We start from the raw sequence: 12,299 nt of genomic DNA on the forward strand, positions 1-12,299 counted from the left end.
GTGTGCATATCTTTGCAAGTTTGTTGATTACCATTGATTGTTATACTTTGTAACGTATATTATGCTTATGATTGAATTTGTGATTTACTTTGTGTTATGTTTTGTGGAATGAAAGAAAAAAATGAAAATGAGAATGAAATAAATCAAATCAAATCAATTCAAAATTCAGAAGGTTCGCTATTCTGAAGGTTCGTTATTCCGAAGGTTCGTTGATCCGAAATACGCAAATTCCCTATATCTAGAGGTTCGTTCATCCGAACGTGGCGTTATTCCGGAGATTCGTTAATCCGAAAATGAAATTCGGGAATAACGAACCTTCGGAATAACGAGCTATAACCTACTTAGTAGCACGTAAGGGACTATCACAATTTGCTGAAGGTCTCAAAGAACGCATTTAAGAGAAGAAAACGAATCACGTTTTACTTCCAAATCCGTAGTGTTTAGAGTAACTTTACGCTTCATTAAGACATTGTAAGATAATGATTAATCTTCTCTTCTTTGTTTGCCAGTACAGTGTAACGCTTTCTATTCATTAAAAAACAGCAGTCGCCATTGAGAGAGGGACTCCTCGGGACGCAATACATGATGACGCACATTCAAGCAGAAAGCAAAATAAAATGTGATGAATTGTATGCTGTGGCGACGGACATCCAGAATGCGTCCGGCATGCAGGCATTCTCTACTTTATTCCCGGTCCATGCATTCTGCCTGCACTGAGAATGCCCTATTGTTCCTCCCCTCAGCCTTGTGAATAGAGGCATTCCGTCGTATCCCGAGAATGGGGATTATAAAATCCTCTATTCCAGGCGTCCGGAATGCGTCCGAGAATGCAGACGCGTTACTGAAACCATTCATTCACGAAGAATGATAGCGGCCTCGTGCACCTCTATAATACTATTGTCTTTGACCTTCAAAAGAACATCACACGCCGCCCTGTTGCGTTGTGAGAAAGAAAAGTCGCGCCATATTATACACGTTGTGTTTCAGTGTGCAAAAAAAAAATGAGTAAAAGTGTGTCTGGAAACTGATTTCTAACACAGAGATTTTGTTTTTGTTCGATTTTCTGTACTGGTATGTTGGTTAGTTTGTTTTTTTACGATATAATACTCGTCGCCTAAAGTTGCGTTTCGTACCGCAGTTCGATATACATTCGTATTTTTTCTTGCCAGATTGAGACGCCAACCCTGTTGCTAGGAGGTACCTACCAGGTATACCGTCAGGTCTCGAAACTAGCGGTGGCCCGGGGCCATCAAAAAACGCACGTCGGGCACCAAAATTTCGTATATGAAGATTTTGGTGGACCGATCGGGCCAACAAGAAAAGTCGGATGTTTGCCTTTATACTTTTGGAAATGAATAGCGCTAACAATCGACTCCATAAGATGCTAAAATAAATGTCGGATATTTGTTTTTATTTTCGAGAAATGAATAACGGTAATATTCGACTTTATGATACTAAAATTAATATCGGGTGTTTGCTTATACTTTTGGAAATGACTACAGTAAGATTTAGCTTCCTAAGGTGCTAAAATTTATGTCAGATATCTGATTTTGCGTTCGGAAATGAATAAAGATAACATTCGGCTCTGGTAGATGCTGAAATAAATGTCGCATGTTTGCTTTTACGTTCGAAAGTAAATAGCAATAACAGTCAGCTCCGGAAGATGCTAAAATAGGAAGATTAAATGAGAACTTACCTGTTTGAAATTTAATCTTGATTTTATAAGTAAGTCGTAGAGAAGAGACTACATGTCTCATCGGGTGTAATATGAGATCCCGCTGGTCACGTGTGTGGCAATTTTTTAAAGCTGTACGAGACTACAGGATATATTGATAGGAAGATGAAGATGTTGAGAACTTTACCTGCATAAGGCTACGTAAGTCGCAGGGTGGGAAGAGGAGGGATGTAGTCTCTTCTCTACGACTTACTTATAAAATCAAGATTAAATTTCAAACAGGTAAGTTCTCATTTAATCTTCCTATTTTATTACGTAAGTCTCCGATCGAGACTACATGTCTCATCGGGTGTAATATGAGATTTCAAAGCCCTGTAGTCACGTACAGAACAATACATCTGTAAGCCATCAACGGCATCACTACAGACAGACATACCTGTGCACTCTGTGCAGACTGCCATTCCATATGCAGACTGAAGTTGCCAAGTCACATTTTCAGTAAAGCCTGGGCAAATTGGTTAGTATCTTGTAAGGGCTTGCAATAAAACTTGCGGAATGTCTTCTCAGCCACCATCCAGCCCTTGAGAGGATTTCTGACACAGGCACCTCACTCCTTTGTGCTGCTGACGTAGAGGCCGCCCTTGTGGAGTGAGCACTGAAGATCTGTGTATCAACACCAGCGTCATGTAGGACAGTCTTAATCCAACGTGCAATTGTTTGCTTTGATGCACGACGGTGAGGCTTCTTATAAGCTACTAACAAATGTCTCTCCATCCCTCTTAGATTCTGTGTCCGCTGCACATACTCTTTCATATAATTCACTATGCACAATTTCCTATCTGGAGGGTACGCATTTAGTGTGACACTGAATCCTGTATTTCCAGGCTTGTTTTGTTTCAGTGTGTTCTCAAAAGAAATCTCAACAGATGATTTTTTCCACCTCATCCTGTCCAGGTGGATAACATGAAGAGACTGCACCCTTTGTGCAGAAACAAGTGCTATCAGCATAGTCAATTTCTGAGTAAGTTGCTTCAGATTAAGTGCCTTGGATGGAGACAGCTTTCTGAGGTAGTCCAATACGACTTTAACATCCCAGATAGAAGAGTAGCGAGGAGCAGGCGGCTTTAAATGAAAAACTCCTTTCATAAACCTATTTACAAGTGGGTGCGACCCAAGAGGCTGTCGTCCACCATCAACTATGAGAAACGTGGAAAGGGCACTCCTGGCTGTATTCAGGCTACTGTATCCAACTTTTTCTTTGTCTAACATATTTGTAAGAAATGCAAGGACATCACAAACTTGGACATTCAAATAATTAATGTGTCTCTCTGCACAAAATCTTTTCCATTTTCTGATGTACACCTGGTACTGTGCTTTAGTGGATCCTTTCCACGACGCAGCTATGATGTCTATTGTCCTTTGTGTGAGGCCCTGCTCTGCGTAAAGTCCCTTCCAAGCCTGCAACATAATAGAGACAAGTGATTATTCAAAGGATGTGGGGTGCCTGAAACTGGTTGACATAATAATGTCTTACTCTTTCGAATTAACATGGGTTCCTCAACCAGCATACTCTTAAGGATAGGGTACCAAACCTGTGTTGGCCAATTGGGCACCACTAAAATCCCACATGCCTCATCCTTCTGAATTTTCTGCAAGCACATTGGCACAAGATTGAATGGGGGAAAGGCATAAAACTCCCACTGACTCCAATCAACTGTGAAGGCATCTACTGCCCAGGCCTCTGGTTCAGGCCTCCAAGAAATATATCGGTCTACCTGTTTATTTAGGCGGGAGGCAAACATGTCAATTTCAGGCACACCAAATCTCCTGATTATTCGTTGAAATATGCTCTTATTCAACATCCATTCTGTGCTGTCCGAGAATTTTCGAGACATGCGATCTGCTTCAATATTCAATCGCCCAGGTAGGTGAGCAGCTGTAAGCCAGATGTCCTTACTAATACACCATTCCCAAATATCAATGGCCATTTGATTACATTCAGGAGATTTTGTGCCACCCATATTGTTCAGATATGCGACAGCCGTTATGTTATCTGCTCTAACAAGTACATGATTGCTCCTTTTCTCTGAGCAAAAGGCTTTTAGCCCATGACTAACTGCTACCATTTCTAGCAGGTTAATTTTATTCTGATTTGCCTCTTTCAACTCATCACTATTCCATCTGCCACCTGTTGAAGTGCACAGATTTGTTGCCCCCCAGCCTTTACCACTGGCATCTGTGTGGATTTCCACATCTGGTTTTGCCCTCTGCATTGGGCTAAACTGTGACTCAAGGTTCCATATCCACCACTGAATTTCATGGATGCTTTCTCTTGACAAGGTCATATGCCTATCGAAATGTCCCTTGTTCCTTGCAAGGGCAAGAATCTTGTCTTTCTCTAAGGCTCTATAATAGAGAGGGCCATATTGTACTGCTGGGAATGATGCCACTAGTTGTCCAATAACCTTTGCAACTGTTCTGATAACAGGTTTCTCAGTAGCCAACAGTTCTTTACAAGACTGCTTTATGTTCTCCTGTTTTTCTTTTGGAAGCCTAACACTCATATCCAGAGTGTTCAGATTGAAACCCAGAAAGGTAATCTCATGAGTAGGCTCTAAAACTGATTTTTCAGGGTGAACAATAAACCCCAAATTTGATAGCAACTTAGTAGTTGCGCTCACTGCTGCCTGCATTTCCTCGGCAGTTTTTGCAATGATAAGTGTATCATCTAGATATGCAATTACAATGTGGCCCTGCTCCCTGAGCGTTGCCAAAACAGGCTTTAGCAGTTTTGTAAAGAGCCTTGGTGCTGAACTAAGCCCATTGGGAAGTGCTTGAAATTGCCATAACCTTCCCTGCCATGTAAATCTCAGGAATTTTCGAGAATCTGGGTGGATAGGAACCGTGAAGTATGCGTCTCGGAGATCGACTGAAGCTAAATAATCTCCCGGAGAAATAAGCGGTAGAGCTGTCTTGATATTATCCATCTTAAAATGCTGATACAAAATACTCTTGTTTAATTCTGTCAAATCCAAGATGACCCTGAGGCCGCCATTCTTCTTTGGCCTTGTGAAAATATTTGATATGAATTCCCCTTCTACATGTTCACATGCTTCTATGACATTTTTCTCAACCAGCTTGTTGATTTCTTCCTGAATCGAGGCCATTTCCTCAGAATTTCTTTTGAATTCATGAAGGGGTTTTTCCCTACAAGGGGGATATTTAGCTGGGTCAAATTCAAGCTTGTAGCCCTGTACAGCTTGCAAAATATATGTATCAGATGTAAGCTCTCCCCAGTTGTGCATATGTAGCTTCAGTCGACCTCCGACTGCAATATCATTGACATTAGATGTTATTGTCTCCCTTACCTCATCACTGTTTGGGAGTTGCTCTATTTCATCCTGCCCTGCCCTTGGCCGAGCTTCCGGTACTGTGGGGCTTGGCGTCCCTCTCGAGACGCTGTCGGGGTAAACGTATGGGGAGCTTGTGGGGTCCTCTTCCTCCACTGGTTTCGTTGGCCTAAAAAAGGCCTAGATGTGCTCCCTGACGAATCCGCGTAGGATGTCCGCGACACCCAACCAGCTTCCTTGTATCTGCGTTGAGACCCTTGGCTTGGGTAGGGGTGATAGGCCGGCTTGGGTCTTTTAAACCCGCCTCTCATCACTCCGGCCGCCGCTTTGTGCTGGTCTTGCAAGTCCTTTACTTGCTTGCCCAAGTCATCCCCAAAGAGATACTTGGTTACAGGGTTTGTTGGTTTGCAGAGATGAGTAAATTTCGCGTTCAGATCCGGCTTGATCAATTCTTTACGAAGAGCATTCATCTCAAAGTTTGCGTTGCACAACAAAGCTAGAACGTCTTGCTGTTCGGAAGATATGTTGCTTGGATCGAGCAGGCTGACGTAAGCCGAGATACCTCTTGTTAGGGATTTTTGGACCCTCTGAAGTTTCACATCCTTCGTACGAACAGGGGCAGAGAGGTTGTCCCAGATCGTCTGATTCACTTTCGGGGTGTCGATCCCTCGACAGTTCGACGGCACTGGGTATTTGCTACTTGTCTCATCGAGCACTTTCTCTTCCAGATGATGGCTCATCAAGTAGTTGACAGAGCTTGCTAGCTCCTCATCAAGAGGCTGTCCAATATCTGATGCCACCGCAAATTTAGCAGCAAAAGCTGGTACTGTCTGTGCTTCTGCCCTATCCACGCACGACTCCAGCTCTGAGCTATGCCCTGCACTCAAGGCATGCACCATGTCATCATCCTCAACATCCATTTCTTCTGTATGTGCCAAGTCATAATCTGCACTAACGCTAGAAGTTGAAGCAGAGGCTGAATCACTTCCACTGCGATCAAGATGTCGGTCTGGCTGTGCATGTCCCATGCCTGCCACCCCTTCCCTTTTACTGGGAAGAGCCTCCATGAACTGACAGAGCAAGCCTTCGAGTCTATCAAGACGACTGTTTACGGTCCCAAAGTTATCATTTGTCAACTTTGACGAGTTGGATTTCGTAGCAATCCGAGGCCGAGTCGCCGCTACCGCCGCGCGGTCGCCAGCCTCCATCACCGCCGGTACTCCCCGTCCACGGCCCGTGTTGGCAGCCGTACCTTTCGCTGCCGCTGCGCGGTCAGCTTGGCTAGCACTCACCGCCTGTTGTGACTCCATTGCTGCTCTGTTTTCGCCCGAAGATTCTGCCGCTGCGCGGTCAGTTTTCTTCTCTTTGTTTTCTTTTTCCGCGGCCACGCCAGCGGATCTTCTATCCTTCTGTTCTTTCATTATTCTGATAAGTCCGAAAGGAAGAATTTCCGCGAAATTCTTGAATATTCGAGGGTTGTGAAAAATCCTTTTCACACACACAAAACGCGCCAACGAATTGCCACACACGTGACCAGCGGGATCTCATATTACACCCGATGAGACATGTAGTCTCGATCGGAGACTTACGTAATAAAATAAATGTCGAATGATCCCTTTGACATTCGGAAATGAATAACAATAAAATTCAACTCCGTACGACGATGAAATAAATGTCTGATGTTTGCTTTTATGTTCGAATCTGTAGCAATAACATTTACCGCCGAAAGATGCTAAAATAGATGTCGGATATTTGTTTTTAATTTTGGGATATGAATAATGGTAATATTTGACTTTGTATGATACTAAAATGAATGTCGGATGTTTTCTTATACTTTTGGAAATGAATAACGGTAAGATTCAGCTCCGTACGGTGCTAAAATTAATGTCGAGTATTTGATTTTGGGTTGGGAAATGAATAAGGATATCATTCGGCTCTGGAAGATGCTGAAATAAATATCGCACGTTTGCTTTGACGTTGGGAAATGAATAATAATGATATTCCACTCCGGACGATGGTAAAATAAATGCCGGATGTTTGCTTTTATGTTCGAAAGTAAATAGCAATAACATTCGGCCCCGGAAGATGCTAAAATAAATGTGGAATATTTCCTTTAACTTTCGGAAATTAAAATATTCAACTCCGTACGATGATAAAATAAATGTCACATGTTTGCTTTTACGTTCGAAAGTAAATAGCAATAACATGCAGCTCCGGAACATGCTAGAATACATGTCGAATAATTTTCCTATCTGTAATTTGCCCGTTTGCTTCATGGTTGTGAGGGTAGCTCGTTAGCCACGCTGGTCTGTAATTTCATAACAGCCCTGTCACTTTAAAAACGCTTTGTAATGCATTATAGGTCCTGCAGTATAAGATAAGTAACTTGTAATCATTTGTAGTGACGTAGAATGCGTTTGTATTGTAGCAACAGCACTGATTTTCATATTATTATTCATATCAGTTCAATTCTGTTTGATCCAAATCCGGTTAATTTCACATGATCGGCATTTGATGACAATAATAATGGAACTGTAAAAAAGTATAGGAGACAACATGCTCAGCAGACGATTCCTCCTTTTGATTCCCCTCTCCCTGTCTCATTCCCTCTCAGCTCACTTTGATCTTTCCTCTCCCCAGCCCACCCGACAAAGAAGAAGTTCGGTACAATACAAAAACAAAAACAAAACAAAACTAAAACTAAAACAAACAAACAAAGGAACATGTGCTAGCTGAATAAATGGGAATGATACCTATGCCCCAGCCAGGCCAAGCTTGTGGAAATTTCCATGAAAGCAGAGTGGATCAATCAATAAGTTAGTGTTGCCTGCCAGCAAAGGAATGCGCGTATGCATTCCTTCACACCCCACCCTTGTTGTAAACCACGTGTAGATATCAATTAGACAGTCTGGCCTGGGAGTGGGAGTGAGCTAGGGACATGTCTCTAGCACTAGTCTTGAGTAAAAGCCCCTTTTAAGTTCCTGTAAACGTCATATGATACTGTTTTGTCTTTCTTTTCGCCTAAAAAAAAAAGCATATAGCGAACAGACCTCACCTCCCTGGTATCATAAATGTTCACGTAGCCATGCAAAAGGATTGATTTATTCCTTCTAGGCGAAAACTGAATTAAATGTCCTTTGATAGAAAATTCGAAATCTAGCATGCCTGTATAAAGACTACCTTGGTACCTTCGCAATACCAGGCCAGCTAGAGATCCAGCCACATGTTCGATCGTTGAGAGCTAGCGAAGGAAGCAAAACGGTAGCTAGTACTTAGCGGCTGTACGTATACTTAATGCACCTCATTGGTGAAAGCGTGGGGCTGATCGAATGCGTTCCAGAAGACAAAGGCTGTGAACCCTGGCAAATTAATCCTGTTGGTAGTGTTACCGTTAGGTTTTATCAGACAATAGAGAGATTAGACAAAGTCACCCTCATTGTTGATGCATTCTCAGTTTCATTCCGGAATGCCCGGCTTATTTCTAGGCCCTGTTGTAAGCTGAGCATTCCCAGGCGACGGCCGGAATGGATACTGAGTATAGAATGCGCGCATTCTCGAGTGCATGCCACTGAGATAAAAGGTACAAGGTGTATTCCGAACGCATTCTAGAATACCAACGAGTGGATGTCCGTCGTGCCTTAAAATGACAGTAACAAAAGTTGTTGGGACCAGGGCTCGCTGGCCCTGTGAGAGATTTGACTTGCAACTGCAAATAAGTAATACAGTTTTGCCTGAAACTTTGCGTTGAATTAGAAACAAACGCAAATTGGCATTGGATTAGTCAAGGTTGCGTTCGATATTTTCCCTACGAAATCGAGCGTCCGCTTAGCAATGAACTTGCTTGTCGCTCTCGGGCGGGAACTTGCATGTGTTGATGCTTTGCCTTTACCTCTCACAACTACTGAAATTTCCCAAGCTTCAGTGCTTAGATTATGTGCACTATACCACACGCTATAAGTATACTTAGTAACACATACAGTAATACTTTATGCGTATCGGGGATTTTCGGAACGATATCGGGAGTTGTAGCGAACGAGTAGCGCGAAACGGTAAATTCGCGATTTTTGTAAGCATCGGGCAGCAATTCTACCTTCATACTTAATGCCGAATTTGGTTCGAAACTGCACTGCTGAGGAGCTGAATCATGTTAGAATTCATTTCTGTAACCTAGAAAATCAGTAAGTGTAATTTTCAGGTCAAAACAGTGCGTAGCCCCAAACACTGTGGCTTCTCCGCTTCATCTGCTAGTAATATGTAGCACTTTCTATTCCATTTGATTAGTGAAGGTTGCGTTCGATATTTGCCTACGGAATCACGCTTCCTTTTAGCAATGAACTTCCTTGCGTTTAAATGAAAATTTACGTACGGTGCGGGGACTTGCATTTGATGTTTTAGCTCTCACAAGTCACAGCTGTGCTTCATAAAATTTCATCTCAAGCCCAGGGCGCAGATTGTGTGCCCAAGTATACTCGGACGCTGGACTACGTACACGCACGCGTATCGGGGATTCGTATGATTAGCGAGCGAGTAGCGCGAATTAAACGGTAAACTCGCGATTTTTTAAGCATCAAGCAATAGTATATTTATGGCATTTCCTCCTTAATACTAATTGCCGAATTTGGTTCGCAATTGCATTGCTGAGGAGTTGAATCATGTCACAATTCATTTCTGTAACCTAAAATACATTAATTATTTTGCACATGTATCAGTAAGTGTAATTTTCATGTCAAAACAGTGCTTGGCCCCAAATCCTGGATTGCCGATGGCTTCTCCGCTTAGCACTAGTAGTAGCACTTTAGTTTTCTATTCATTACGAAACACTGGGGAACAATAGTCGCCATTCAACGAGGGACGCCTCGAGACGCATCGGGACGCATCGGGAGGGTAGAGGGAAGGAGCTTATTTCGCGGACGCAGCGAGACGGCCACCAGGTAAGCTCCTTTTCGTACATGCAACGGTCCATTTGTGAGGGCTCGTCTTTCACAAGTATACTTGGGAGTTAGCCGACGCTTTGCGACGCTCGGCGGCGCCCGCCGACACGCAGACTAAACTAGTGATTGTACGCCGTCGCTAACCGTCGCTGGGTGTCCTTTGACGTCGGAAATTGAAAGAAATTTACAGAAGCGTCGCACCGCGTCGCTCGCCGTCCCTAGTTTACCAGGTGCGCCTAAAACATAATGCAGATAAGAAGAGCAGTCCATGAATGCAAAACTATAAGAGATGCCGTGATCCCAACACTCTGTGGCTAATTTGTATTAAATAACTTTTCTTCAGACTTGGTGTGGAATAGATTAGTGTGCTTGGGCTTTCTTTGACTAAACACAACATGATTATAACTCACAGTCAACACACAGACCAAGGGTTATCTGGTACTCACCTTGATTATTATTGTGGTTCTGGCTGCCAAAGGTGAATGTGGCTGCCTTTCCTGTGTCGCCAGCCTTCGTTGTTGACACGCCTGTGCCAAAGGTGATTGCCGATGTACCAGAAGCAGCAGCAGCCGTCGCTGCAGGTTGTGAGGTCTGTGCGAACAGCGCAGTGCCCGGCGTGCTGGTCGGCTCCTGGCTCTTAGCGGTGAAGCTGAAGCCCGGCGCTGCTGCCTGCGGTGCCGTGGTCGATTTCTGCTCGCCAAAGGTGAAGGGCGGCATGCCGCCAGTGCTTGCCGGTGCCGCCTGGTCAGCTTTGCTGGCGCCACCGAAGGAGAAGCTGGCCGTTGAAGACGGGCCGACACTTGTTGCGGTGCCACCAAACGTAAATGGCTGGCTCTTGCCGGTGCCTGCGGAAGCATTCTGTGGCTTGCTTGCATTGAGGGTAGTTGTTGTAGTGCCAGCTCCAGCTCCAAACTGGAACGGTGCAGAACTTGGCTTGGTGCTACTTGGCGCCCCACCGAAACTAAATGATGGTGCAGCAGTGTCCGCCTTTTTCTCCTCCTTCTTCTCTGCAGGTGCCCCAAAGGCAAATGTCTTGGACGGTGGACCATCCTCCTCTGTTTTCGACTGGAAAATATTGACATTGGGAGGAGGACCCTCCTTCTCCAGAGTGGTTTGCCCCACAGTGGCTGCGCTCTGTCCAAACTTAAAACCGCCACCAGCGGCAATGCTGTTTGTCTTCTCTGACTTGGCGCTGTCGCTCTGTCCAAATTTGAAGCCGCCAGTTGCGGTGCCAGCACCGAACTTGAAGCCATCGCCGGCCGGCTTTGATTCCGTGCTGGCGGAAAACTTGAAACCACCATCTGCAGTCTTTGTTTCTGCACCAGCACCGGCACCAAACTGAAAGTTTTGCCCTGCAGTCTTTGATTCTGTACTGGCCCCAAATTTGAAGCCACCCGACACAACGCTGTCTCCTGTGGTACTAGATTTATCCAGCTTTGAATGATTGGGGGTAGATGTAACTGTACCTCCACTGCTACCTTCCTGGTCAGATTTCTTGGCTAATGATGATGAGCTGTCTGTTGGCTTTGAGAAAGAAAAGTTTGTAGGCAGCTTAAAGCCACCTTCCGATGATGCGTTCCCTATACCATTTAGACTCGCCGGCTTTGAACTCGACCCTAAACTCAAACCCGCTGGCAATTTAAAAGCACCACTTTGAGCAGTGTCCTTGCTGCCGGCATTGTTCAGATTTGCGTTCAACGAACTGGAGGTTGTGGTACTTCCAAACTTAAAGGCACCTGACGTTTCTCCGTTACTCAAAGAGGTACTTCCAAACTTGACTGACGACGCTGTGAAGAGATGGGTGAATCAAGTGTTATGCATTTTCAAAGAATGAATTGACATTGCCTTAACGCAGAGGTTCAGATTGATTCAAAGTATCTATTGACATGAAACCTTAATTTCTGAACTACCTTTACCTGTGAAAAGCACTTAGTCTATCCAAATAAATCAAATAATATCTTTTGTGTCTGAATTGCTTTCAAAAGATGGTTTAATTTGATTTAGATAGAGGATTCAGATTTAACTATCAGTGAGAAGATTAGAAATCACTTATGAAATATGAAAGAGCATATAACACTAAGATGAATTCAAAGTTCATTTGATGAAAATCGGTTTTGAAAATGACGATATAAAAAACAAAATAAAACAAAGTGGTCCTCATAAAAGGCACGTCCCATCTTTTATGTGGACCTCTTTGTTTTTGGATATCTCTGTCAATTCATAACCAGTTTTCATCAAATGAACTCTTAGAATTATATGCTCTTTCATATTTCATAGGTTTCTCATTTTCTCACAAAAAGGTTGGAAACCTGAAGCCCAATCTCAACCACAAATATGCAATCT

At 43.7% G+C, this 12,299-nt stretch overlaps 2 protein-coding genes across 2 annotated transcripts in view; both read right to left on the reverse strand.

The window, feature by feature from the left end:
- Positions 1-12,299, reverse strand: part of LOC139715896 (uncharacterized) — a 50,775-nt gene that overhangs the window by 11,687 nt on the left and 26,789 nt on the right. The window contains exon 14 of the mRNA XM_071627452.1: positions 10,403-11,743. Within this exon, the coding sequence (XP_071483553.1) occupies positions 10,403-11,743 (1,341 nt within the window). The remainder of the gene's footprint in view (positions 1-10,402; positions 11,744-12,299) is intronic.
- Positions 1,708-6,606, reverse strand: LOC139716225 (uncharacterized). The gene has a single exon (XM_071627792.1). It carries the CDS (start codon positions 6,444-6,446, stop codon positions 5,067-5,069), a length of 1,380 nt encoding a protein of 459 aa, XP_071483893.1. The 5' UTR covers positions 6,447-6,606; the 3' UTR covers positions 1,708-5,066.

Source organism: Diadema antillarum, unplaced genomic scaffold (genome assembly GCF_040938485.1).
Source record: "Diadema antillarum isolate AM-2024a unplaced genomic scaffold, OU_Dant_1.0 scf00000006, whole genome shotgun sequence".
Classification (NCBI taxonomy): Eukaryota; Metazoa; Echinodermata; class Echinoidea; order Diadematoida; family Diadematidae; genus Diadema; species Diadema antillarum.

Excerpts from the sequence above, each read along its gene's own strand:
- LOC139716225 (XM_071627792.1), bottom strand. The coding sequence starts at position 6,446 with ATGAAAGAACAGAAGGATAGAAGATCCGCTGGCGTGGCCGCGGAAAAA.